We start from the raw sequence: 23,946 nt of genomic DNA, 5'->3' as shown, positions 1-23,946 counted from the left end.
GTAGATAGTACCCATTGTCATTAACATGCAATGACGGTAAAGAGAGTGAATGTTAGGATTTGGCTTGGCTTGCTTCAAGGCTAATATACCAGCATTGTGATGTGTTCACTCAATGGTGTATTTCTGGTGCTGGCGATTCATATTCTGGTGTGCACTTTGTGATGTTCTCTGTGTGCTTTATATTTTAGTTCTTGCTGTACAGTATACACTGGGTGCTAGTGATTTATATCTGGTGTGTATTGTACGACATATGCTTTATAAAAGTGAATGTATACTTAATTAGTGGTGATGACACTTAATAACTTATAAAATATAAACAGTCCACTTATATACTGATGGCAACTAAATGGTGCAAGCTGGATGGTGGTGAGAAAGATTCTGGTGTATACTGGATGATGGTGATATTGTACTGATGTGCATTGACTTGTACGGACTTGGTGTTGTGATTTATATACTGGTTTATCTGGTATAACTAGATGATGGGAATTCATGAGCTGATATCCCAAAGCACAGTTTTACACTTGGGTCATGCCCATCTTCCGTCCATAGCTGTTGTGACTCCATTAGGTTAACTTCAGCAAGAGAAGGAATAACCATAAGTTAACTCCACCTGTGCCAGAAACACTTGATAACTGGCTACTGATTCCATGACATAAATCTGAGTTGAGTATTAGCATTAAGCATTAGTTATCATTCCCCCTATGATTAAAGAACTTTGTATATTTGGTGAAGCAAAACCCAAGTAATTGTTGCCATTACCATAAGATTCAGAGTATTCAGTAGCCATATGACTGAGAAGGCTAATCTGATTCCAGCTGCAGAGGAATGGAATCCTACACTAGATTGGTTTTGACTGACTTCCCTCACTGTTCATCACATTCATTAAACGTGACTTCTATTAGGTGAAATAAAAAAGCTTGCAGTTAGTTATATAGCGTTTCACAACTTCAGTCCATCTCAACATGCCTTTCAATTAGATCGACTGTTACTTGAAGGATTCTCATTGTGGTAACGTGAGTAAAACTGTGCTCAGTTTAATCTTGATATTAGTTGGTATTTGTTTATCATTGTCATATGCAGCAAGGTACAGTGAAAAGCTTTTGTTCAGAATAATAAAGTAATAAATAGATTGAGCAAATTGATTGAGTGACTATGACACTCGTGAAAACTTCACAAATTTCGATCTCCAAAACGTGGCGCAATCATGGACCTGCTGCCTCACAGCACCAAAGACCCGGGTTCGATCCTGACTATGGGTGTCATCTCTGAGGAGTTTGTACGCTCTTCCTGTGACTGCGTGCGTTTTCTCTGGGTGCTCCAGTATACTCATGCGTTTGTAGGTTAATTGGCTTAGAAACATAGAAACGTAGAAAATAGGTGCAGGAGGCCATTCGGCCCTTTGAGCCAGGACTGCCATTCATAGTGATCATGGCTGATCATCCACAATCAGTAACCCGTGACTGCCTTCTCCCCATACTCCTTGATTCCGCTAGCCCCAAGAGCTCTATCTAACTCTCTTTTAAATTCATCCAGTGAATTGGCCTCCACTTCCTTCTGTGGCAGAGAATTCCACAAATTCCAAACTCTCTGGGTGAAAAAGTTTTTTCTCATCTCAGTTTTAAATGGCCCCCCTTTATTCTTAGACTGTGGCCCCTGGTTCTGGACTCCCCCAGCATTGGGAACATTTTTCCTGCATCTAGCTTGTCTAGTCCTTTTATAATTTTATATGTTTCTATAAGATCACCTCTTATCCTTCTAAATTCCAGTGAATCCAAGCCTAGTCTTTCCAATCTTTCCTCATATGACAGTCCCGCCATCCCGGGGATTAATCTCGTGAACCTACGCTGCACTCCCTCAATAGCAAGGATGTCCTTCCTCAAATTAGGAGACCAAAACTGCACACAAAACTCCCGATATTGTCTCACCAGGGCCCTGTACAACAGCAGAAGGACCTCTTTACTGCTATACTCAAACCCTCGCGTTAAGAAGGCCAACATGCCATTAACTTTCTTCACTGCCTGATGTACCTGCATGTTTACTTTCAGTAAAATTCTGTAAAATTTTGTGTGTAGGATGCGAAAGTGAAATAACATAAAACTAGTGTGCGGGTGATCGATAGTCACCATTGGACTCCGTGGGCCAAAGGACCTGTTTCCATGCTGCATCTCTTAAAAACTAAAGATCCATGAAGAACATTGTGAAGTCTTTTATGTCCACCCAAGGCACCAAAGTTCATTCAAGAATGAATTGAAGAAAATCACAGTTCCAAAAATGCAGTGCCAGCCACATTTATATTCTCAAGTGTCACCTTGACCATATTGAGGCATAATGTATAACCAACTGAACTCAAAACCTTCAAACTATGAGGAAAAAAGTACCATAGAATCACACCTAGCAATACAGCAGCATTATCAATCTCCTGGCTGTGTTCAGACTTTATGCAAACACTGTCTGTAGCTCCCTTTTCTGATTAACTGTACTTTGTAATGAACTCAAAACTTTAAATAATACTTGTTTTCATTTCCCTCCCCCTCCCCATTGGCACGAATGCTTTGGGTGACATGGCTTTCCGAAATATTTATCCTTTCCATATTTTCCAGAGCTGAGGCACGCTATGGGCTGAATAGCAGAAAACAATGACTGAACGCTCGTACACAATTGTCACAAGTAGCCAAGCCTTAAAGCGCATTACAAAACACTGCAGCTGGCGTATCAAATGTCCATTGCATGAGACCAGCCTGTTGAAAAGGAGTCTGCAGTGTTTCTCCTGGCACACGCTCGATCTTATGCAAAAATTGTAATTATAAATAACCTACTACGATTACCTAATGTAACCTTGCCTTCGTCCCTCTCCGTCTTTCACTGAGGTGAACAGAACATTTAACATTATATGCGAGAGTTTTAGTTACTGCACTGAGTACTAATTCGTGCTGGAGTATTCAAATTCCAGTCTTTTGTCCGAAGAAAATGAACACATCCTTTCAGATTCTGCTATGGGATGCCTCTTGTTACACTGTTTCAAGATACACGCAGTTGCAAGTGTAGACTCAAGAAAATGCTCGAAACTTTAGAAAAAAATACAAAATGCTGGATTAATTCAACGGGTCAGGCAGCATCTCTGGAGAACATGTGTTGGCAGCATTTCGGGTTGAGACCCTTCTTCAGACCCTCCTTGTCTTTAATACATTAACCCTCCCTGACTTTTCCAACACACATCTGGGCTGCCTTCATCAATCCTTTCTCAGCAAACTGGAAGTCATCCAAAGATCTGCTGCCTGCACCCCAACTCCTGCCGATTCCCATTCACCCATCACTTACTAACCTACATTGACCACGTGTTCAGTGATATCTTTAAAAAAAATTCTCACTTAAGTTTTCAAATCCTGCTATGACCTTGTCCACCCTCATCACTGTAAATTCCTTTGGATCTACATCCCCCTAAGATTTCAAGTTCCCAAACTCTGGAATTTGGTCCATGCAACCTGGGAATGGCACGGTCGCGCAGCAGTAGAGTTGCTGCCTTAAAGTGCCAGTTTAAGCAGCAATTAAACACATCCTTTCAGATTCTGCTATGGGATGCCTCTTGTTACACTGTCTCAAGGTGCGATCCTGACTACGGTCGCTGTCTGTCAGGAGTTTGTATGTTCTCCCTGTGACCATGTGTCTTTCTCTGGGACCACCGGTTTCCTTCCACACTCCAAACACGTACAGGTTTGTAGATTAATTGGCTTGGTATAATTGTAAATTGTCCCTAGCATATGTAGGTTAGTGTTAGTGAGCGGGGATCGCTGGTCCCCGCAGACTTGGTGGGCCGAAGGACCTGCTTTCGTGCTGTATCTCTAAACTAAACTAATTTGCACCTCCATTTCCGTCTTTAAGATGCTTTTTAAATGGTAGTAGTCATAGGTAATGCTTACCAAGGTTTCGGCTCTCTAGCATGATAGACTCTTTCTGGTTTGCTGTCAAATTTTACATAAGGACACAAATTGCTGGCAAAACTCAGCAGGTCAGGTAGGATCTGTGGAAAACTAAACAGAGTTAACATTTGAGTTCAGACCAAGGGTTTATAACCTGAAACATTATCCCTATTTCCCTCTGCCTGCCCTGATGAGTTTTTCTAGCATTTTCTGTTTTAATTTCAGATTTTAAGCATTTTCGACCTTTTTGATTTTAATTTACTGATGTCAAGTTTTTGGTTGATAAAACCCTTGTGAAGAAGCCCTTGGGATGTTTTGATATGTTAAATATGCTAAAGACAGGGGTGTTCAATCTTCAGAAGGACACCAGATTCTTGTAATTGCTGCATTCCACCAGTACTTAAATGGTTCCAGGCTCTTGCCAGCAGGACTTCAAGGGGAAACCCGTTCCACACACTGATCTTCTTTTAACCCCAACTTTAAAAATGAATGTGTGGGGAATAATCTGACTGGGCCATCCATTATCCCTTTCCTCACTCTCACCCTTGATTATTTATGATAACCCTTCATGAAGGTTTGAGCCATTTTACACACCCTGTCCTAATAGCAGGATGATTATACATGTCCTTTCTCAATGAGATGGCTATAGATTACGCCCTTAGTGTTAAAGACAGACACAAAACGCTGGAGTAACTCAGTGGGTCAGGTAGCATCTCTGGAGAAAATGGATTGGTGATGTTTCGGGGTTGTGACCCGTTCTTCATACGTAGTGCCCATGGTGTTGCTGGGTAATTTTAGGTATCTTCTCTCTGCAGAGCTCAGGTGATTTAAAAATACCTCATTAACAGGATCTGACTGACCAGCTCACTGAGGTCCTGGTGATTTAAAATAAATCTGGATGTTGGTGTTTTTAAAATGCACCTGCAGTATATATATAAATGTGCGTGGTGCCACTTGTGATGTATTTAATTGTATGTGCATTATTGTGCACATCTGTGCCGTCAACAAGCCTGATGCAGCTTTTAGAGCTCTCTGTATTCCCTGTGCCTCACCCAGAACATTACTACATTAAGAACTCAGCACAATATGTATCTTACAATGGTTACAAGGTTAGGGGTCAGTAAAGATAATGATGCTGCACAGTTGTGAAGAGGGTCGCTCGACTCATTACTTGTGAGAGTAAAATCAATCACAGTAACGCCAAAATGTAGATCAAAAGCAAAGGGAGACAAGACTGGACTTCAGTATTGAAGAATTAAAGGCTGGTGCATGGGTTCATTAGAAGAGGGAACAATGCAAGATGGCAGCACATTCCCAATCCAGTTACATCAAGAACTTTGGGGTTCATGATAAAGTGGTAAAGTCTATGATAAAATAAGATATGACACCGATGTGCTACACAGAAAGGGCCAGAGCAGACTTTATCTGCTAAGGAGACTCAGGTCCTTTGGAGCGCAGGGGGCACTCCTAAGGACCTTCTACAACACAGTGGTTTCATCGGCCATTTTCTATGGAGTGGTCTGCTGGAGCAGCAGCATCTCAGCGGCGGAAGGGAAGAGACTCCACAAGCTGGTCAGGAAGGCCAGCTCTGTCCTGGGGTGCCCCCTCGACTCAGTGCAGGTGGTGGGAGAGAGGCAAAGTTAACATCGCTGCTGGACAACGACTCGCACCCCATGCAGGACACTGTCACTGCACTGAGTAGCTCCTTCAGTGACAGACTCCTTCACCCCACGTGTGTGAAGGAGAGACATAGGAGGTCCTTCCTTCCCGCTGCTGTGAGACTGCACAACCAGCACTGTTCCCAGCAGACTAGTCAACAATAACAGCTAAGAACACATGGAAACTGATGACAATTTATGTATCTTTTATTTATAATGAATGATCTCTTGCTCTCTTGCTATCCACTTTGCTGCTGTAACACTGTAAATTTCCCCGGTGTGGGACGAATAAAGGAATATATTATTATTATTATTATAAAAGCTCCTTCATTTCATAAGCAGAAGAAAAGGAAATTTTTCGCAAGGCAACCAATATAGTTGAAGTCAAGGGCATAATTCTGTCCCAAACAAAATGAAGCCATTGAGAGACATAAAAACACAACTTTACAGATAGAAATTGTTGTAGTAAGTGACTTAAATCTGATACCACATTAAAAAAAGATATTTTATTTGGTGAGTTGACGGAGATTACTGGATCACTTTAATGACCCATCACCCTTGGATATTATACACTTGTATACATATTCGGTAGTCGGGAGCCTCGATCGCCTCGAAGCAGCAGTTTGACTGCCTGACCACGGGAGAGGAACGGAAGAGGAGATAAGACTTTTCTTTGCCTTCCATCACAGTGACGGTGTGCCTGGAGGAATCACTGTGATGGTTGTCTGTGTTAAACTTGTGTGGTTGTGTGTCTTGTGCTCTTTATTGTTTGTGACTGCATGGTAACGACAATTTCGTTCAAATTCACTTTGAATGACAATAAAAGCAATTTGATTTGATATGATATTCAGAAGTTAAAAGTTAGGCAAGCTTCTTTGCAATGAAAGGGATTAGACAGGCTAGATGCAGGAAAAATGTTCCCGATGTTGGGGGAGTCCAGAACCAGGCGTCACAGTTTAAGAATAAGGTGGGTAGGCCATTTAGGCCTGAGATGAGGAAAAACTTTGTCACCCAGAGAGTTGTGAATCCGTGGAATTCTCTGCCACAGAAGGCAGTGGAGGCCAATTCACTGGATGTTTTCAAGAGAGACTTAGATATAGCTCTTAGGGCTAACAGAATCAAAGGATATGGGGAGAAACCCGGAACGGGGTACTGATTTTGGATGATCAGCCATGATCATATTGAATGACAGTGCTGGCTCGAAGTGCCGAATGGCCGACTCCTGCACCTATTTTCTCTGTTTCTATGAAACAGTGGCCATGAAGAACTTGTCACAACATTGTAACCTTGTGAACCGAATTTAATGGAACAAAGTTAGGTGAAGAGATGAGCAGATTTGAATGCATGTATAACATAGCACATCAATGGAGATGCCTTCTGAAAGACCAGGGTTATTGTCTAATGCATAAAAACGGGCAGATGGTTGTAGCAGAGGTAAGAGCTCCTATGTTAAACCCAAGTCACAAAAAGCATGACGATGCTGCTGATGGTACACTGGAGATCTACCAACAACACACTTTAATTGTAAAAAAAAGGTACATAGCCTCAATGTACTAGGAAAGACACAGAAGGCAAGGGAAAATAATGCCAGGGGGTTAGAAACATAGAAACATCGAAAATAGGTGCAGGAGGCCATTTGGCCCTTTGTGATCATGGCTGATCATCTACAATCAGTAACCTGTGCCTGCCTTCTCCCCATATCCCTTGATTCCACTAGACCCTAGAATCCTATCTAATTCTCTTTTAAATTCATCCAGTGAATTGGCCTCCATTGCCTTCTGTGACAGAGAATTCCACAAATTCACAACTCTCTGGGTGAAAAAGTTTCTTCTCACCTCAGTTTTAAATGGCCTCCCCTTTGTTCTTAGACTGTGGCCCCTGGTTCTGGACTCGCCCAACATTGAGAACATTTTTCCTGAATCCAGCTTGTCTAATCCTTTTCCTTTCCCTAAGGAAAAGTACTATCGACAATAGGAAGCTACAAAAAAACAGCTCAATAACACTAAGGTTGTTAAAGCAGTCTGAAGAGTGCTAATTTTTTTTTTTTTTTAATCTTAAACAGTATAAATGCCACTATGGTATCAATAAAAAAGGTAGCAATTGCAAAGAAAAATTAAAAATTAATACCTATCTATCACAGTCACAGTTTATCCTTTTTGAACAGTGGATTGGATGGTTTTAAAACTGTGGCAGGCCCAGCAGAATTCCTAATTATTTAATTCAATATTCCTATATTTATTTGATCTCCTCCTGCTAACAACTTAGCAATCAGCCTTCCAGAAACTTAGAGAATTAAGATCAGGGGGGAAAAAAGAGCAGGATTGTAAAAGGGTCTGCACAGCTACCATTTGAACCCCCACCTTCTCCTCCTGTTCCCACTGGGTATTGTTCCTGCTGGGTATTGTAGGCTGGATTTAATCAGTGCTTTTATGTGAAGGAGAATGTTCTACAAACATACCTTTCACTCATTATAATTTGTTTTACTAATACAGTAAACGCTCATTATAACGAACCGTAGGGGATGGGAGGGAATGTTGTCCGTTATTGCCGATTGTCGTTATAAAGAAGTAAAGGATTATCATTCAATAAGTAGTAGAAACAAACAACTACAGGTGCTGGTTAATACACAAACTGACACAAAGTGCTAGAGTTACTCAGCAGATCAGGTAGCATCGCAGAACATGGATAAGTGACGTTTCGGGTTAAGACCCTTCTTCAGACTCGGTCTGGAACAGGACCTGGAATCCAGGTGAGTTGATGTCCCCGGCCTGCTGGTGGCCAGGGGAGAGGTGATGTGGTCACGGTCATTGGTCACGGCATGTGGGTGGCTGAAATGTAGTGGCGGTGGCGATGGCAGGCATGGCCTGGAAGTGGCCGGGGATGCGTTGCGGACCAGGGCTGGTGTTGGCAGCCCGGTCTTGAAGCGGCTGGGGGTGGCCTCGGCAGCCCAGCCTGGAAGTGGCTGGGGAGGTGGTGTGAGCCAGGGGTGGGGTCGGCAGCCCGGCCTGGCAGTGAAGGTCAGCAGAGCTGTCCGCTATAACCCAAATCCGTTATAAAGTGGTCCATATAAACGAGGGATTACTGTATCATAATTCTTTTTCATTCTGATGAACAACGTAAACTTTAAAATCTGTATGAGGCACCATTGACTTCACAGCCACAAAGGAGAAGAAATGTCATTTATGTACAACCTTTCACAACTCTCAGGATGTCCCAATGCATATTACACGCTTGGAAATACTTCTTGAAGTGTCAGAACCACAGTAATGTTTGAAATATTCCAGTCAATTTTCACAGAGAAAGTCTCCTTGAAAACAGTGAAATAATAATCAATCAATTGACTTTTTAGTAAAGACATAAGGAACTACAACTACGGTCTTTTACAAAACAAAACACACAGTGCTGGAGTAACTCAGCGGGTCAGGCAACAGCTCTGGAGAACATGGATAGGTGACGTTTCAGGTCAGGACCCTTCTTCAGACTCATTCTACAAAGTCAAAAATGAGCCGGGGTGCTAATTATTTAATTGAACTTCAATATTCCTATATTTATTAGATCTCCTCCAGCTGTGAAATTACCTATTAGCCTTTCAGAAACTTCTAGAATTCAGTCTGACGAAGGCTCCTGAACCAAATTGTCACTAATCCATGTTCTCCAGAGATGCTGTCTGATCTGCTGAGTTACTCCAACACTTTGTGGTCTTTTCCTGCTTTTTTACTGAAATAGGTTGTACATATTTCAATCTTTCAATAGGTTGGGCATAATATGTGGGGAAGGTCCTCACATTTCTCCAGAGAGTGCTGTAAGGCCCTTTAATCTACCTGAGAGGACAGACAAAGTATTGTTTGCAGCTGTGTGAAATTTCCTTATTGTTCCACAACTCCAATTAACACCAATACAAAGGAGAATCAGCAGACTGGGTCAGCCAAAGTTTGTGGTTTTATATTTAAACCTCCCTTTAAAAAAGGCTGCATCAGCTTTTATTGACAAATAAATAAATACTAAGGTCATATACTGGTGTAATTTTACATTTATGTGAAAGACTTTCAATTATGGAATGGCCCTTACTGATACATAAGGGATTAATGCAATGCGGAATCGATTTAATACTTATGCGACTTGCCAAACATGTTTCTTTCAGTTGGCATTGGATCAGGCAAATGTTTGGACCTGCCTTCTTTGAAACACTAATTTTGTTATAAATTTGTAAGGACGTGATAGCTTTTGTTGTTGGAGGGAATGGGGAGTTGGGTGGATGGTGGTGTGACAAAACTGGAAGAAAGCATTTCAGAGGGAACATACACTCAAACAATGTGTAGGAAAGAACTGCAGATGCTGGTTTAAATCAAAGATAGATACAAAATGCTGGAATAACAGCAGGACAGGCAGCATCTCTGGAGAGAAGGAATGGGTGACATTTCAGGTCTCGACTCGAAATGTCACTAACTCCTTCTCTCCAGAGATGCTGCCTGTCCCACTGAGTTACTCCAACATTTTGTGTCTATATACACTCAAACAAGTTTGCTTCTAAGGCCATTTAGGTCAGGAAGAAACTTTTATCCAATCTTGAGGAGACAAAAATATTGGAGGTGGCCACTGTAGAGTGAAGGGATAACTTGCATTTATAAAGGATCTTTCACAGCTCCACTATGTTCTGAAGCATTTCAAGGCCAATTATGCGCTTTTGAATGCATTCGTTGTGGTTAAAGACAGATTGTGTGTTTTGTGGTGGAAATAATATGCTAGCTCAGTGGTTATAATAGCAGTCTGACATCAGAGGTTGGAAGTTCTTAAACCCAGTTTTGAAAAGTAGTTCATAAATTCTGGTAGTTAGTGAGTAACTGTCTCCAAAAAACTGATGAGGGCCAGAAAAATCCAGATGGTTCCCTTGTGAGTTTTAAATGGTTACCATCACTCCATGCCTCATCTTACATCGATTAATTGAAGCCCATATCATATCATATCATATCATATATACACAGCCGGAAACAGGCCTTTTCGGCCCTCCAAGTCCGTGCCGCCCAGTGATCCCCGTACATTAACACTATCCTACACCCACTAGGGACAATTTTTACATTTACCCGGCCAATTAACCTACATACCTGTACGTCTTTGGAGTGTGGGAGGAAACCGAAGATCTCGGAGAAAACCCACGCAGGTCACGGGGAAAACGTACAAACTCCTTACAGTGCAGCACCCGTAGTCAGGATCGAACCTGAGTCTCCGGCGCTGCATTCGCTGTAAAGCAGCAACTCTACCGCTGCGCTACCGTGCCGCCCATCTTACTCCATTTTCGCAGTACCTGGCTGATCTATATTCTCACATTCTAGGAACAATTAAAATATATATATTTTTTAAATGATATTTAGAAATGATGTTGGAAAATATCGGTCATATCTAATTTAATCTGAATTCCCAGAGGCATTTGTCCTCAGTATTAACCACCTTGCATTGGGTGAGAGACGATGTGGAGGATCAGGCCATGAACTGTAAATGCAACATGGACTCCAATCTGAAACATGATATTATATTATGTGTTGGAGGCATTTCATTAATACATTGAAAATGACAGCCTGGTTTTAAATTTAAATTAAATAACAATCATTTCCAGCCTCTCTGGTGTCATTCTGGAAAATTGGACCAGTCACTTCCTGTGATAGGAGCAGAAATTGGCCATTCGGCCCATCAAATCTTACATCATGGCTGATCTATCTCTCCCTCCTAACCCCATTCTCCTGCCTATTCCCCATAACCCCTGACACCCATGCTAATCAATTGGAGTTCATGGAATAATATCATTCATTTGGCAATGCTTGGTCGAATCATAGAGTGATACAGCGTGGAAACAGGCCCTTCAGCACAACTTGCCCACACTGGCCAACGTGTCCCAGCTACACTAGTTTGGCCTTGTTTTGCCCATATCCCTCCAAACCTGTCCTATCCATGTATCTGTCTAACTGTTTCTTAAATGTTGGGATAGTCCCTGCCTCAACTACTTCCTTTGGCAGCTCATTCCATACACCCACCACCCTTTGTATGAAAACGTTATCCCTCAGATTCGTATTAAATCTTTTCCTTTTCACCTTAACCTATGTCCTCTAGTCCTCGATTCACCTACTCTGGGCAAGAGACTCTGTGCATCTACCCGATCTATTCCTCTCATGATTTTATACACCTCTATAAGATCACCCCTCTTACTCCTGCACTCCAAGGAATAGAGTCCCAGCCTACTCAACTTCTCCCTATAGCTCAGACCCTTGAGTCCTGGCAACATCTCGTAAATCTTCTCTGTACCCTTTCCAGCATGACAACATCTTTCCTATAACATCGTGCCCAGAACTGAATACAATACTCTAAATGCAGCTTCACCAACGTCTTATACAACTGCAACATGACTTCCCAACTTCTATACTCAATACTCTGACTGATGAAGGCCAATGTGCCAAAAGTCTTTTTGACCATCCTATCTACCTGTGACTCCACCTTCAAAGAACCATGCACCTGCACTCCTAGATCCCTCTGACCTACACCACTCCCCAGAGCCCTACCATTCTACCATTTGTTCTGGGGTATTGTGAGGAAACCTGGACCACTTTGCTTGAGAAGGTGTGATCTTTTGTACCAAACCTGCAAATGGGATACCTGTCACGTAAGTCAATTATTCCAACTTGCAATGATCACTGACCAAAATTCTGAGTCCAATTCTATCCCACAACCCCAAACATTCAATCTTTGGTTCCTCCAAATACTTCCTCACACCCCATCACATATCCCTCAGATCTAGGCTCCCTCTGATTGCAAGAACATCCCCACCTCACCCACAAACATGTGTCAGTGCCAGGCTCCCTCAGCCTCTTATCAGTCATCAATCAGTTCTGCACTGAGTGGCCACATTCTCTTTCTCCTTCAGTAACCTCAGCACAGCCCCATGGCTGCAGTCACGGTATCATAAACCTGCTCTCAGAGTACCAAGGAGCACTTATTTTATACTCAAAGATATGCAGCGTGTGAGGAGTTGAACTAAAACATTTCAGTAGGTGGGTCAATTCTTTTGGTCATTGGCATCCGAGGTGCAAACCCAAATGAAATATCAGTTGCATCTCATGTCCACTGATTTCTTAGCATCATTTGACCCTGATATTAATCACTCCTTGACAGGTCATGGTGGCCAAGGACCAAGTTAAGATGATCATTGTGACAAGCCGTCACAATGAAGCAGGCCTCAGCCTGCTATCACTGGTAGCAGATAGGAGCAGGCCTCAGCCTGTGAAGAGCTACTTTGACGTGAGCGACGTGTGGAATTGGTACTCTAGGCATGAGCAAATCAACTGTGTGCAAGTGATCAGCTTGAAACTCAAAGCAAGGAGAATTCTTCCACCTGTGTAAAAGTCACAGGCTGAGATATTCTTTAGCTTGAAAGACACAGTTTATGTTGAACCCTAATTTTTTCCCCTCCTTGTGTAGAGCATGCATGAAGTCATTCCAATATGGACCAGTGAAAGAGCATGCAACACACCGCTTAATGCCACCTTCACAAGAAGAGGACCACTCTGACCAGGCTGTGTGGTCCACTGCATGGAGCAGCCTGCTGTTCCATCCCCCATAAGCATAATACTCACCCCTCTCCTACACTATACTCCCCTCAATGCCACTATGGGCATGCTGCTGATCCTCCACAAATAGACCCTAGTCTGATCCATATTGTGTCCCAATGTTTCAACCTGACTTTTGTAACTCACAGATGAAGCTCTAAAACCTCCTCTGCCATCCATCTCCCCATCAATCACTTTCAAAAGCCACTTTGCCCAATCATCGACAACAACCTACCTGACTCCTCCATCAAGTCCGTAATGATGCACCAGTGGAGGTAAGGCCTCCATGCTTTTGTGCAGGTTTTCTGTGCAGGTCCTGTCCTACTGTGCAACAGTAACCTCACTGACAATTGTATATCAATGCAGCCAGGCTGTTCCACACGCAAAACACGCATGAGTCTTGCAAATGTCATTAATTTAATATAATTTTTAAGCGGCAGAACAATTTCTTGGCTCCTTACCTGATGAAATCCCAGGTAGTCGATGATTGTGGGAGAGACGTAAAATACCATTCCTTCGGCACTCACCATCAGCACAAATCCATTCATAGCCTGAGGAATAGGAAAATGAAGCCAGTTCAGTAGAACGTTGAAATCATTTGCAATGGATGTGCTTTAAGCTGCAGAAATCCTCAGCTCTGGAATATCCAGGCCATGGTGCACTGATGTTTCAACAAGAGTTCTGATGTTCAATAAACTCTCAAGTCAAGTTCCACAATCTATTTCCATTCCTCTGTTCTTTGTATCTTGCAGCACTCTTCCTGTTAAAGTGCAGTTGCCAGTTCGTGAATTAGAGTGTGGATTAGGCTTGTAAGGCTTCCACTTATTGCTCATTTCTAGTTACCCTCAAGGCAACCACAGTGGGTCTTCGGCTTGATGCATCAATACATAATGTATGGTGAAGATGCTCCCACAGTACTTTTCAGTTTGGGATTTTAGGATTTTAACCAAATCACTGGCATATGGTGAAAGATAAGTTTACTAGTGCAAAATGTCAGGACTCTTCTCCTGCCTTAAGTAGTGGCATCAAGACCAGGCCAATGAAGAAGCATCTTATTGGGTGCTGAGGAAATCATGTTAACTTCAGCACAAGGGATGTTTATTCTTTAACACAAATTAAATATTTCCACTGATTACAGTTCACATTAGCAAGGGCTCAAAGAAAGAAGGCTTGTCCCTGAGAGTGAAGCTTGTGAGAACTTTGTGTTTATTCATCTTAGTGAGAATATCAAATAAGTAGGGATAAGTCTAGGATATAACATACACTGCAAATGAATATAAGACATTGTTCAGTGGTAGCACAAATTTTGGAATCATGAAATTGTGTGTTCAAATCCTACTCTGAGGAATTGAGCATAAAAGACACTCACAGACAGAATTTTTGTTTAGTTTAGTGTAGAGATACAGCGCGTAAACAGACCCTTCGGCCCACCGAGTCCGCACCGACCAGCACACAGTGGGGACAATTTACAATTTTACCAAGCCAATTCGCATTCAAATCTGTACATCTTTGGAGTGTGGGAGAAAACCGGAGCTCCCAGGGAAAACCCATCCAGGACAGGGGGTGAATGTACAATCTCCATACAGACAAGCACCCATAGTCAGGATTGAACCCAGCCATGTCTCTCGACCTGTAAGGCAGCAAGTCTACCGTTGCATCACCTTGCCACCATCAAATATTGTATTGTGGCATGATAAACTAGTCTTTAGAACAAGAGCAAAATCAGATTAGTTCAGAGCAGAATCAGATCAGATTAGTTTATTATCATGTAGACCAGTTGCAATGAAATTCCCAGTTCACATGATGCTTGCACAATAAAAAATAAGTGACAGCACCTCCGGGAAGGTGGTAGGAAAGAGGTGGTAGGTTCAGGAATCTGATACCAGTTCTAAGGAAGTTTTCTTAAGTCTGGACATCTGCACTTTCAAGCTCCTGTATCTTCTCCCAGAAGGCAGAAGAGAATGACCAGGGTGGCAGGCATCCTTGACAATACTTTTTGCCTTCCCAATGTAACACAGTGTGAAGGTGGATGAGATGCTGGTCAGGAGGTCCAGAAGGCGGTTGCAAATGGAAGCTCCAAAGGCAAGATCCAGAAGTCTAGGGATCAGCATGTTGGGTGTTATTATGGAGTTGAAACCAGTAGGTCATGAGTACAAGTCAGGAAGACTGCAACTTGGGTGTTTAAAAATGTGAGGCCTCGTCAAATATGTTATGGAAGAGAGTTGGCTTCAGAGTGCCCATTCAAGATGGCCCAATGCTTTAATTGTTGTGGAATTGTCACAGAGGTGTAAGGTCTTGATAAAAGGTCCAACTGAGGAAAAGGTGTATCCAATCCAATTGGAGTTTCATCAATGTGCTGGAATCTAAAAGTGGAGAGTTAAAAATGGATATGTAGAATGGAATTGACTGCACTCCCTGAGATGTAGAAAGCGAGAGGGGAGGGGTGCGAGGGAAAATGGATAATAATGATAGTACATTGATACAATCAGCCCTTCAGTATTGAATGCCATGATCGGTATGCATGTCAACACTACTGCCAGACATGGGTGTTTTAGGCATGGGTGTTTATTGGGAGCAAATCAAGCGCATTCCCTTGGGGCAAATGAAAATGGTGATGAGCATCCTGCAGGAGAAACTTTCCAAGTTATGGAAGGAGTAGAACTGTTGGGTTTCCACTTGACATAGTTGGGTTCAATTACCTATTGTGGTTATGGGCCAGAAGCATTTGGCAGCAAATGATGAGCATTAATTGGATTCAAGCACTCAGACTGATTGACCGTACACTTCAGTGAAAGGCAGCAGTAGGCAGTGAGGAGATCTAAGAGGCACTTAAACTGTGGGGTGAACTGGCTTCCACCCAAACAGACCATGGGGTCATGAAGTCCAAAACACAAAGTTGTGGCCAGATCAAGTTCCCACTTGTGGCTTGAAAAGGGTGATGGTGGAGAGTGACATCCTGCTATCCACAAAGGTAAGCACTGTGATTTAAGATACCTCTCTTCACAGAGTTTGGTATGATGATCAAGATATGGGGAAAATTCCCCAGCACTATCAAATTGATGAATGAGAACCTGGATTGAAAGCCAAAGCTACATGTGAGAGCTTCATGGGAGGAAGTAAGTCGGAGGATGAGTTAATGAATGGCATAGCCGTTTACTGAAAAGTTTGCAAAAAAGATTGACTGATATAGAGCTGAGAATTGTGCTGAAAAGACATAATGGTAAATGGAATGGTGTTATCCTAGAAATGGAATTAGAGTGTTGGTTTGCATTATTTACAAATAATTCATTTTTCAGGATATTAAAACATCGAACATGCTGAAATGGGGATATACTGAAGATGCGGCAAACTGCGAGTGCGGACGGGGCCTCCAGACCATGGAACATCTGAGCTGTGACATGCTGTATGACATGCACTGTGGTGAGCCCTGTCAACTGATCTCAGTCAGGCGAACGACCACAAACAGAGACAGCAGAAGCAGAAGCAGCTTCATAACTTCTGCTGCCTCAAACGCAAGAAGAAGACATGCATTGTAAAGGATCTTGCTGAGGACAACGACATGGCACTAACATTTGCTCGCTATTGGCAAACAGCTGTGTGATGACACGAATAAATAAATAAGGATATTAAAAGTGTTCTTCAGAGACCTGGGATTTGCTGCATTGACTGCTTGGATGTCAGCCAGCAAGAGCTGTGGACACGTTTATTCCACTCGGGACAGCGAGTGAAACAAGTACTGCATACAATGCAACTAATGTTCCTGGACAGCCCCATGAGTTTGAAATGCAAAGTTATGGACCTCAGCATCAAGAAATACTGATCAGGAAAGAGAGCTTCTGAAGTGGCAAACAATCCTGTTCAGCTGTTTGATTTTAGACCATGGTGGAGCCAATAATGATTCCAGGAATGAGTGGGTTAGCATATGATGAGCGCTTGACAGCACTGGGCCTCTACCTGCTGGAGTTTAGAAGGTTGAGGGGGGACCTCATTGAAACTTACAGAATAATGAAAGGCATAGATAAAGTGGATGTGGAAAGGACGTTTCCACTGGTGGGAGAGTCCAGGACCAGAGGTTATAGCCTCAGAATTAAAGGGCACTATTTTAGAAAGGAGGTGAGGAGGAACTTCTTTAGTCAGAGGGTAGTTAATCTGTGGATCTCTGCCACAGAGGGCTGTGGAGGTTAAATCAGATATTTTTAAGGCAGAGATAGACAAATTCTTGATTAGAACGGGTGTCAAGGGTTATGGGGAGAAGGCAGGAAAATGGGATTAGGAGGCAGAAATCAGCCATGATTGAATGGTGGAGTATACTCAATGGGCCAAATGGTCTAATTTTACTCCTATAACTTGTGAACTTGTAATCTTGCTTTTTTTGGGGGGGGGGGGGTATATTCACAGTCCTCTGTAGAAAGCTGCTCAGGAGCCTTGGATTTGTTTGGCCAATATGAGACAGCCAATTCACCATCTGAGCTAACCAGCCAGATGGGAAACCCAGTTTCTTTGGTAAAACTGAAGCAGAGGTGGGCTGGAGAAGTGGTGGGGGGAAAGTGGTGATACCAAAAATTCACTACTTTGGAATCAATCAATCAATCTGACATCAGTGGTGGGGAAGATGCTGGAGTCAATGATAAAAGACGAAATTGCTGAGCATTTGGATAGCAGTAACGGGATCATTCCGAGTCAGCATGGATTTACGAAGGGGAAATCATGCTTGACAAATCTACTGGAATTTTTTGAGGATGTAACTAGGAAAATTGACAGGGGAGAGTCAGTGGATGTGGTGTACCTCGACTTTCAGAAAGCCTTCGACAAGGTCCCACACAGGAGATTAGTGGGCAAAATTAGGGCACATGGTATTGGGGGTAGGGTACTGACATGGATAGAAAATTGGTTGACAGACAGAAAGCAAAGAGTGGGGATAAATGGGTCCCTTTCGGAATGGGAGGCAGTGACCAGTGGGGTACCGCAAGGTTCGGTGCTGGGACCCCAGCTATTTACGATATACATTAATGACTTAGACGAAGGGATTAAAAGTACCATTAGCAAATTTGCAGATGATACTAAGCTGGGGGGTAGTGTGAATTGTGAGGAAGATGCAATAAGGCTGCAGGGTGACTTGGACAGGTTGTGTGAGTGGGCGGATACATGGTAGATGCAGTTTAATGTAGATAAGTGTGAGGTTATTCACTTTGGAAGTAAGAATAGAAAGGCAGATTATTATCTGAATGGTGTCAAGTTAGGAGGAGGGGGAGTTCAACGAGATCTGGGTGTCCTAGTGCATCAGTCAATGAAAGGAAGCATGCAGGTACAGCAGGCAGTGAAGAAAGCCAATGGAATGTTGGCCTTCGTAACAAGAGGAGTTGAGTATAGGAGCAAAGAGGTCCTTCTACAGTTGTACCGGGCCCTGGTGAGACCGCACCTGGAGTACTGTGTGCAGTTTTGGTCTCCAAATTTGAGGAAGGATATTCTTGCTATGGAGGGCGTGCAGCGTAGGTTCCCTAGGTTAATTCCCGGAATGGCGGGACTGTCGTATGTTGAAAGGCTGGAGCGATTGGGCTTGTATACACTGGAATTTAGAAGGATGAGGGGGGGATCTTATTGAAACATATAAGATAATTAGGGGATTGGACACATTAGAGGCAGGAAACATGTTCCCAATGTTGGAGTCCAGAACAAGGGGCCACAGTTTAAGAATAAGGGGTAGGCCATTTAGAACGGAGATGAGGAAGAACTTTTTCAGTCAGAGAGTGGTGAAGGTGTGGAATTCTCTGCCTCAGAAGGCAGTGGAGGCCAGTTCGTTGGATGCTTTCAAGAGAGAGCTGGATAGAGCTCTTAAGGATAGCGGAGTGAGGGGGTATGGGGAGAAGGCAGGAACGGGGTACTGATTGAGAGTGATCAGCCATGATCGCATTGAATGGCGGTGCTGGCTCGAAGGGCTGAATGGCCTACTCCTGCACCTATTGTCTATTGTCTATTGAAACTTGGGGTATTCTCCTTTCGGCTTAATTTTTCTTTGAACCCTGCCCTCCTTTGTGTAAAACCTCTTCACTTACCCACCCTGCTATCCCACGCCCTCACTTGAACTGTGCTGACCGCATCTTTCAATAACAAAGAATCTGTTCCTCAAAGATCTCCTCTTCTCCAATGAGGCAAATGTGGATAGCGTGACTACTTTGACAAATGCTGGACTTCTGCCCACAAATGTTAATCCAAAATTCAATTGGGCCTTAATGTCTCATTTCCTATCTCAAAGCTATTTTAGATGAATAGATTTTAAAGTTTTGGGTTCTTTTGATACTTAATTCATAGAATGTGGGTGTTACTGGCAAGGCTGGACATTGCCTTTGAACTGAGTGGTATGCAGGGCCATTTCAAAGAGTGTTTAAAAGTTAGTCACAATGATATGGGACATGCATCATAAATAGGTCAAAGTGACATTCCACCAGAGAGCTCAATCAAACAACTTCTCATTTCTAATATTTTTATAATTGTTAATCGAATATGTCCAAAGAAACTGATCTTTTAAAAATCTTTTAATTGATCTTATTTGAGTGGCACACTGGTACAACAGTAGAGTTTCTGCCTTACAGCGCAAGAGACCCGGGTTCAATCCTCAGTATAGGTGCTGTCTGTACAGAGTTTATATGTACTCCCTGTGACCACATGGTTTCCTCCGGGTACTCTGGTTTCCTCCCATACTCCAAAGACGTACACGTTTGTACGCTAATCGGCTTTGGTAAGTGGTAAAATTGTCTCTCGTGTGAGTCGATTAGTGTACAGGGTGAACGCTGGTCGGTGTGGACTCGGTGGACCAAAGGGCTTGTTTCCGCAGTGTATCTCTAAAGTCTAAAGTCTAAATTTCTTAAATAAGAACTGACAATGCTGCAAATGTTTAGCTGGTTAAGTGGTGTCCACAGATAAATGGAGTTGGTGTTTCAGATCGATTACCTTTTTGATGAAGCATTTATATTCTTACTCCACAGGTGCTAACTCACCTGCCGAGTATTACTCCCATTTTCTGGGTTTGTTTGACATTCTATGGCTTCATGGGAGGGAGTGGAGAGACATTTGCACATTGAATGGCAGGGCCCCAGGGAATAATCAGGAACAGAGGGACCTTGGATAAGAGATGTTTCGGGACGGACCTTTCTTCAGACGCTTTCAAAAAGGTAATTGATCTGAAGAGGCTTAAGGGGACTGGACAAATAATTTATTTCACTCAGAAGGGGGTTGCAGCCTGCATTACACTGTTAAATGGGTGCTGGAGGCAGGTCATCTCATAACATTTAAGAAGTATCTAGCCAACCACTAGAATAGGCTCGGCATAGAAGACTATTGACCAAGTGCTGGTAAATGGGATGTGGAGATGGGTAATTGATGGTTGGCATAAGCATGGTGGTGTGAAGGGCCTGATTCTCTGCTCTACGGCACCATCACTCTGTTACACCAGGATGCAATGTTTCTTCCAATCTCACTGAATTGTTACCTTTGACTATTTAGAGATCTACTTTCTACTACACATATCTGCCATTTTGTCAGTATCGTCTACCTGAATTTCAACCAGGCTTTTTGTTTTCCATCCCACTCTTTCCTCCAGTCTTAGTAAATTACACGTCCTTTATCTCTTTTCAGAGTTAGTTGTGGATCAGTGCTGACAGCCTCACCTTAAAGTAAACGTTCAAGTCACAGTACAAAATGTGAACGCATACATAGGGTTGACATTTCGGATACTGAGAGGATATTACATTGTTCAAGGTGTCAGTTCGCAGCTGAGTTGTTGAACCAAGGACCCAACTGTCCGCTCTGGTTTATTTTCACCCACATGTTTAGACCGTAATGGTGTATCCTTATTGTTTTGATGTGTTTATGCTTTATTCTTAATTATCATATCATATCATATCATATATATACAGCGCGGAAACAGGCCCTTTCGGCCCACCAAGTCCGCGCCGCCCAGCGATCCCCGCACATTAACACTATCCTACACGCACTAGGGACAATTTTTTACATTTACCCAGTCAAATTAATCAAATTGTTAACTGTATGTTTGTGTTGTCATTTGTGAGCGGAACACCAAGGCACATTCCTTGTATATGCATACTTGGCCAATAAACCTATTCATTCATTCATTCGTTCATTTAAATGATTCCATGTTAATATTAGTTTTGTTTAGTTTAGTTTATTGTCACATATACCGAGATACAGTGAAAAGCTGTTGTTGCGTGCTAACCAGTCAGCGGAAAGACAATACATGATAACAATTGATTACTGGTGTGCAGATACATGATAAGAGAATAACGTCTATAGACAATAGACAATCGACAATAGGTGCAGGAGTAGGCCATTCGGCCCTTCGAGCCAGCACCACCATTCAATGTGATCATGGCTGTTCATTCTCAATCAGTACCCCGTTCCTGCTTTCTCCCCATACCCCCTGACTCCGCTATCCTTAAGAGCTCTATCTAGCTCTCTCTTGAATGTATTCAGAGAATTGGCCTCCACTGCCCTCTGAGGCAGAGAATTCCACAGATTCACAACTCTCTGACTAAAAAAGTTTTTCCTCATCTCTGTTCTAAATGGCCTACCCCTTATTCTTAAACTGTGGCCCCTGGTTCTGGACTCCCCCAACATTGGGAACATGTTTCCTGCCTCTAACGTGTCCAACCCCTTAATAATCCTATACGTTTCGATAAGATCCCCTCTCATCCTTCTAAATTCCAGCGTATACAAACCTAGTCGCTCCAGTCTTTCAACATATGACAGTCCCGCCATTCCGGGAATTAACCTAGTAAACCTACGCTGCACGATAAAGCCAGTAAAGTCTGATCAAAGATAGTTTGTGGGTCACCAATGAAGTAGATAGTAGTTTAGGACTGCTCTCTCATTGTGCTAGGATGATTCAGTTGTCTGATACCACCTGGGAAGAAACAGTCCCTGAATCTGGAAGTGTGTACTACAGACCCCCGATAGTCAACGGGGATTAGAAGAATATGCCAGGAGATTGTAGACAGCTGCAGGTCAAATAAGGAGAGATAGCTGAATGGATAGCAAATTGACTCCATGGAAGGAAGCAGAGGGTGATGGTGGAAGGTTGCTTATTGGACTGGAGGCCTGTGACTACTGGTGTGCCTCAGGGTTCGGTGCTGGGCCTGTTACTGTTTGTCATCTACTGTACAACAATCATTTGGATGAGAACATACAGGGCCAGATTAGCAAGTTTGCTAATGTTACAAAAGTGAGTGGTTTTACAGATAGTGAAGATGGTTGTGAAAGATTGCAGCAGGATCTGGATCGATTGGGCAGGTGGGCTGAGGAATGGTTGATGGAATTTAAGACAGAGAAGTGTGAGGTGTTACATTTTGGGACGTCTAACGAGGGCACGACCGACACAGTGAATGGTAGGCCTCTGGGGAGTGTTGTACAGCAGAGGGATACACGAATGCAGGTGCATGGTTCCTTGAAGGTCCGGTTGCAGGTCAATAAGGTGGTCAAAAAGGTTAATGACACATTGGCCTTCAGCAGTCAGTATTGAGTATAGAAGTTGGGAGGTCATATTGCAGTTGTAAAGAGATGTTGGTGAGACCGCATTTAGAATATTGTGTTCCGTTCTGGCACCATGTAATGGGAACGATTTTTTCAAGCTTGAAAGGGTTCAGAAAAGATTCACGAGGATGTTGCTAGGACTAGAGGGTGTGACCTAAAGGGAGAGTTTGAGTAGGCTGGAACTCTATTCCATGGAGTGCAGGAGGATGAGGGGTGATCTTATAGAGGTGTACAAAATCATGCGAAGAATAGATTGGGTCAATGCACAGTCTCTTGCCCAGAGTAGGGGAATCAAGGACCAGAGGACATAGGTTCAAGGTGAAGCGGAAAAGATTTAATAGGAATCCGAGGGGTAACCTTTTCACACAGAGGGTGGTGGGTGTATGGAACAAGCTGCCAGAGGATGTAATTGAGGTTGGGACTAACCCATCGTTTAAGAAACAGACAGGTACATGGATAGGACAGGTTTGGAGGGATATGGACCAATCGCAGGCAAGTCAGACCAGTGTAGCTGGGACATTGTTGGCCAGTGTGGGCAAGTTGGGCTGAATGCCTGTTTCCACACTGTATCACACTGAATGCCTGTTTTCACACTGACTCTCTCTATGACAATGAGGTATAAAAGGTATAAATGGAGTCAATGGAAGGGAGGTTAGATTGTGTGGTAGTCTGTGCTGCATCCACGATACACTGCAATTGTTGTGGTCTTAGATGGAGCTGTTCCCAAACCAAGCTGTGATGCATCCTGATAAAATGCTTTCTACAGTGCATTGAGAGAAATTGATGAGAGTTGTTGGGAAAAGCCAAACTTCCTCAGCCTTCTGAGGAAGTAGAGCCATTGGTTTGCTTTCTTAGACAATAGACAATAGGTGCAGGAGGAGGCCATTCGGCCCTTCGAGCCAGCACTGCCATTCAATGTGATCATGGCTGATCATTCTCAATCAGTACCCCGTTCCTGCCTTCTCCCCATACCCCCTGACTCTACTATCCTTAAGAGCTCTATCTAGCTCTCTCGAATGCATTCAGAGAATTGGCCTCCACTGCCTTCTGAGGCAGAGAATTCCACAGATTCACAACTCTCTGACTGAAAAGGTTTTTCCTCATCTCAGTTCTAAATGGCCTACCCCTTATTCTTAAACTGTGGCCTCTTGTTCTGGACTCCCCCAACATTGGGAACATGTTTCCTGCCTCTAACTTGTCCAACCCCTTAATAACCTTATACGTTTCGATAAGATC

At 43.0% G+C, this 23,946-nt stretch overlaps 1 protein-coding gene across 1 annotated transcript in view; it reads right to left on the bottom strand.

Moving 5' to 3' along the window:
- Positions 1-23,946, bottom strand: part of ahrra (aryl-hydrocarbon receptor repressor a) — a 178,810-nt gene that overhangs the window by 18,451 nt on the left and 136,413 nt on the right. Inside the window, exon 4 of the mRNA XM_078415540.1 lies at positions 13,629-13,718. Within this exon, the coding sequence (XP_078271666.1) occupies positions 13,629-13,718 (90 nt within the window). The remainder of the gene's footprint in view (positions 1-13,628; positions 13,719-23,946) is intronic.

Source organism: Rhinoraja longicauda, chromosome 2 (assembly GCF_053455715.1).
Source record: "Rhinoraja longicauda isolate Sanriku21f chromosome 2, sRhiLon1.1, whole genome shotgun sequence".
Classification (NCBI taxonomy): domain Eukaryota; kingdom Metazoa; phylum Chordata; class Chondrichthyes; order Rajiformes; family Arhynchobatidae; genus Rhinoraja; species Rhinoraja longicauda.
The sequence above is the reverse complement of the archived record's forward strand: the minus strand, read 5'-3'. Positions and strand labels throughout refer to the sequence as shown.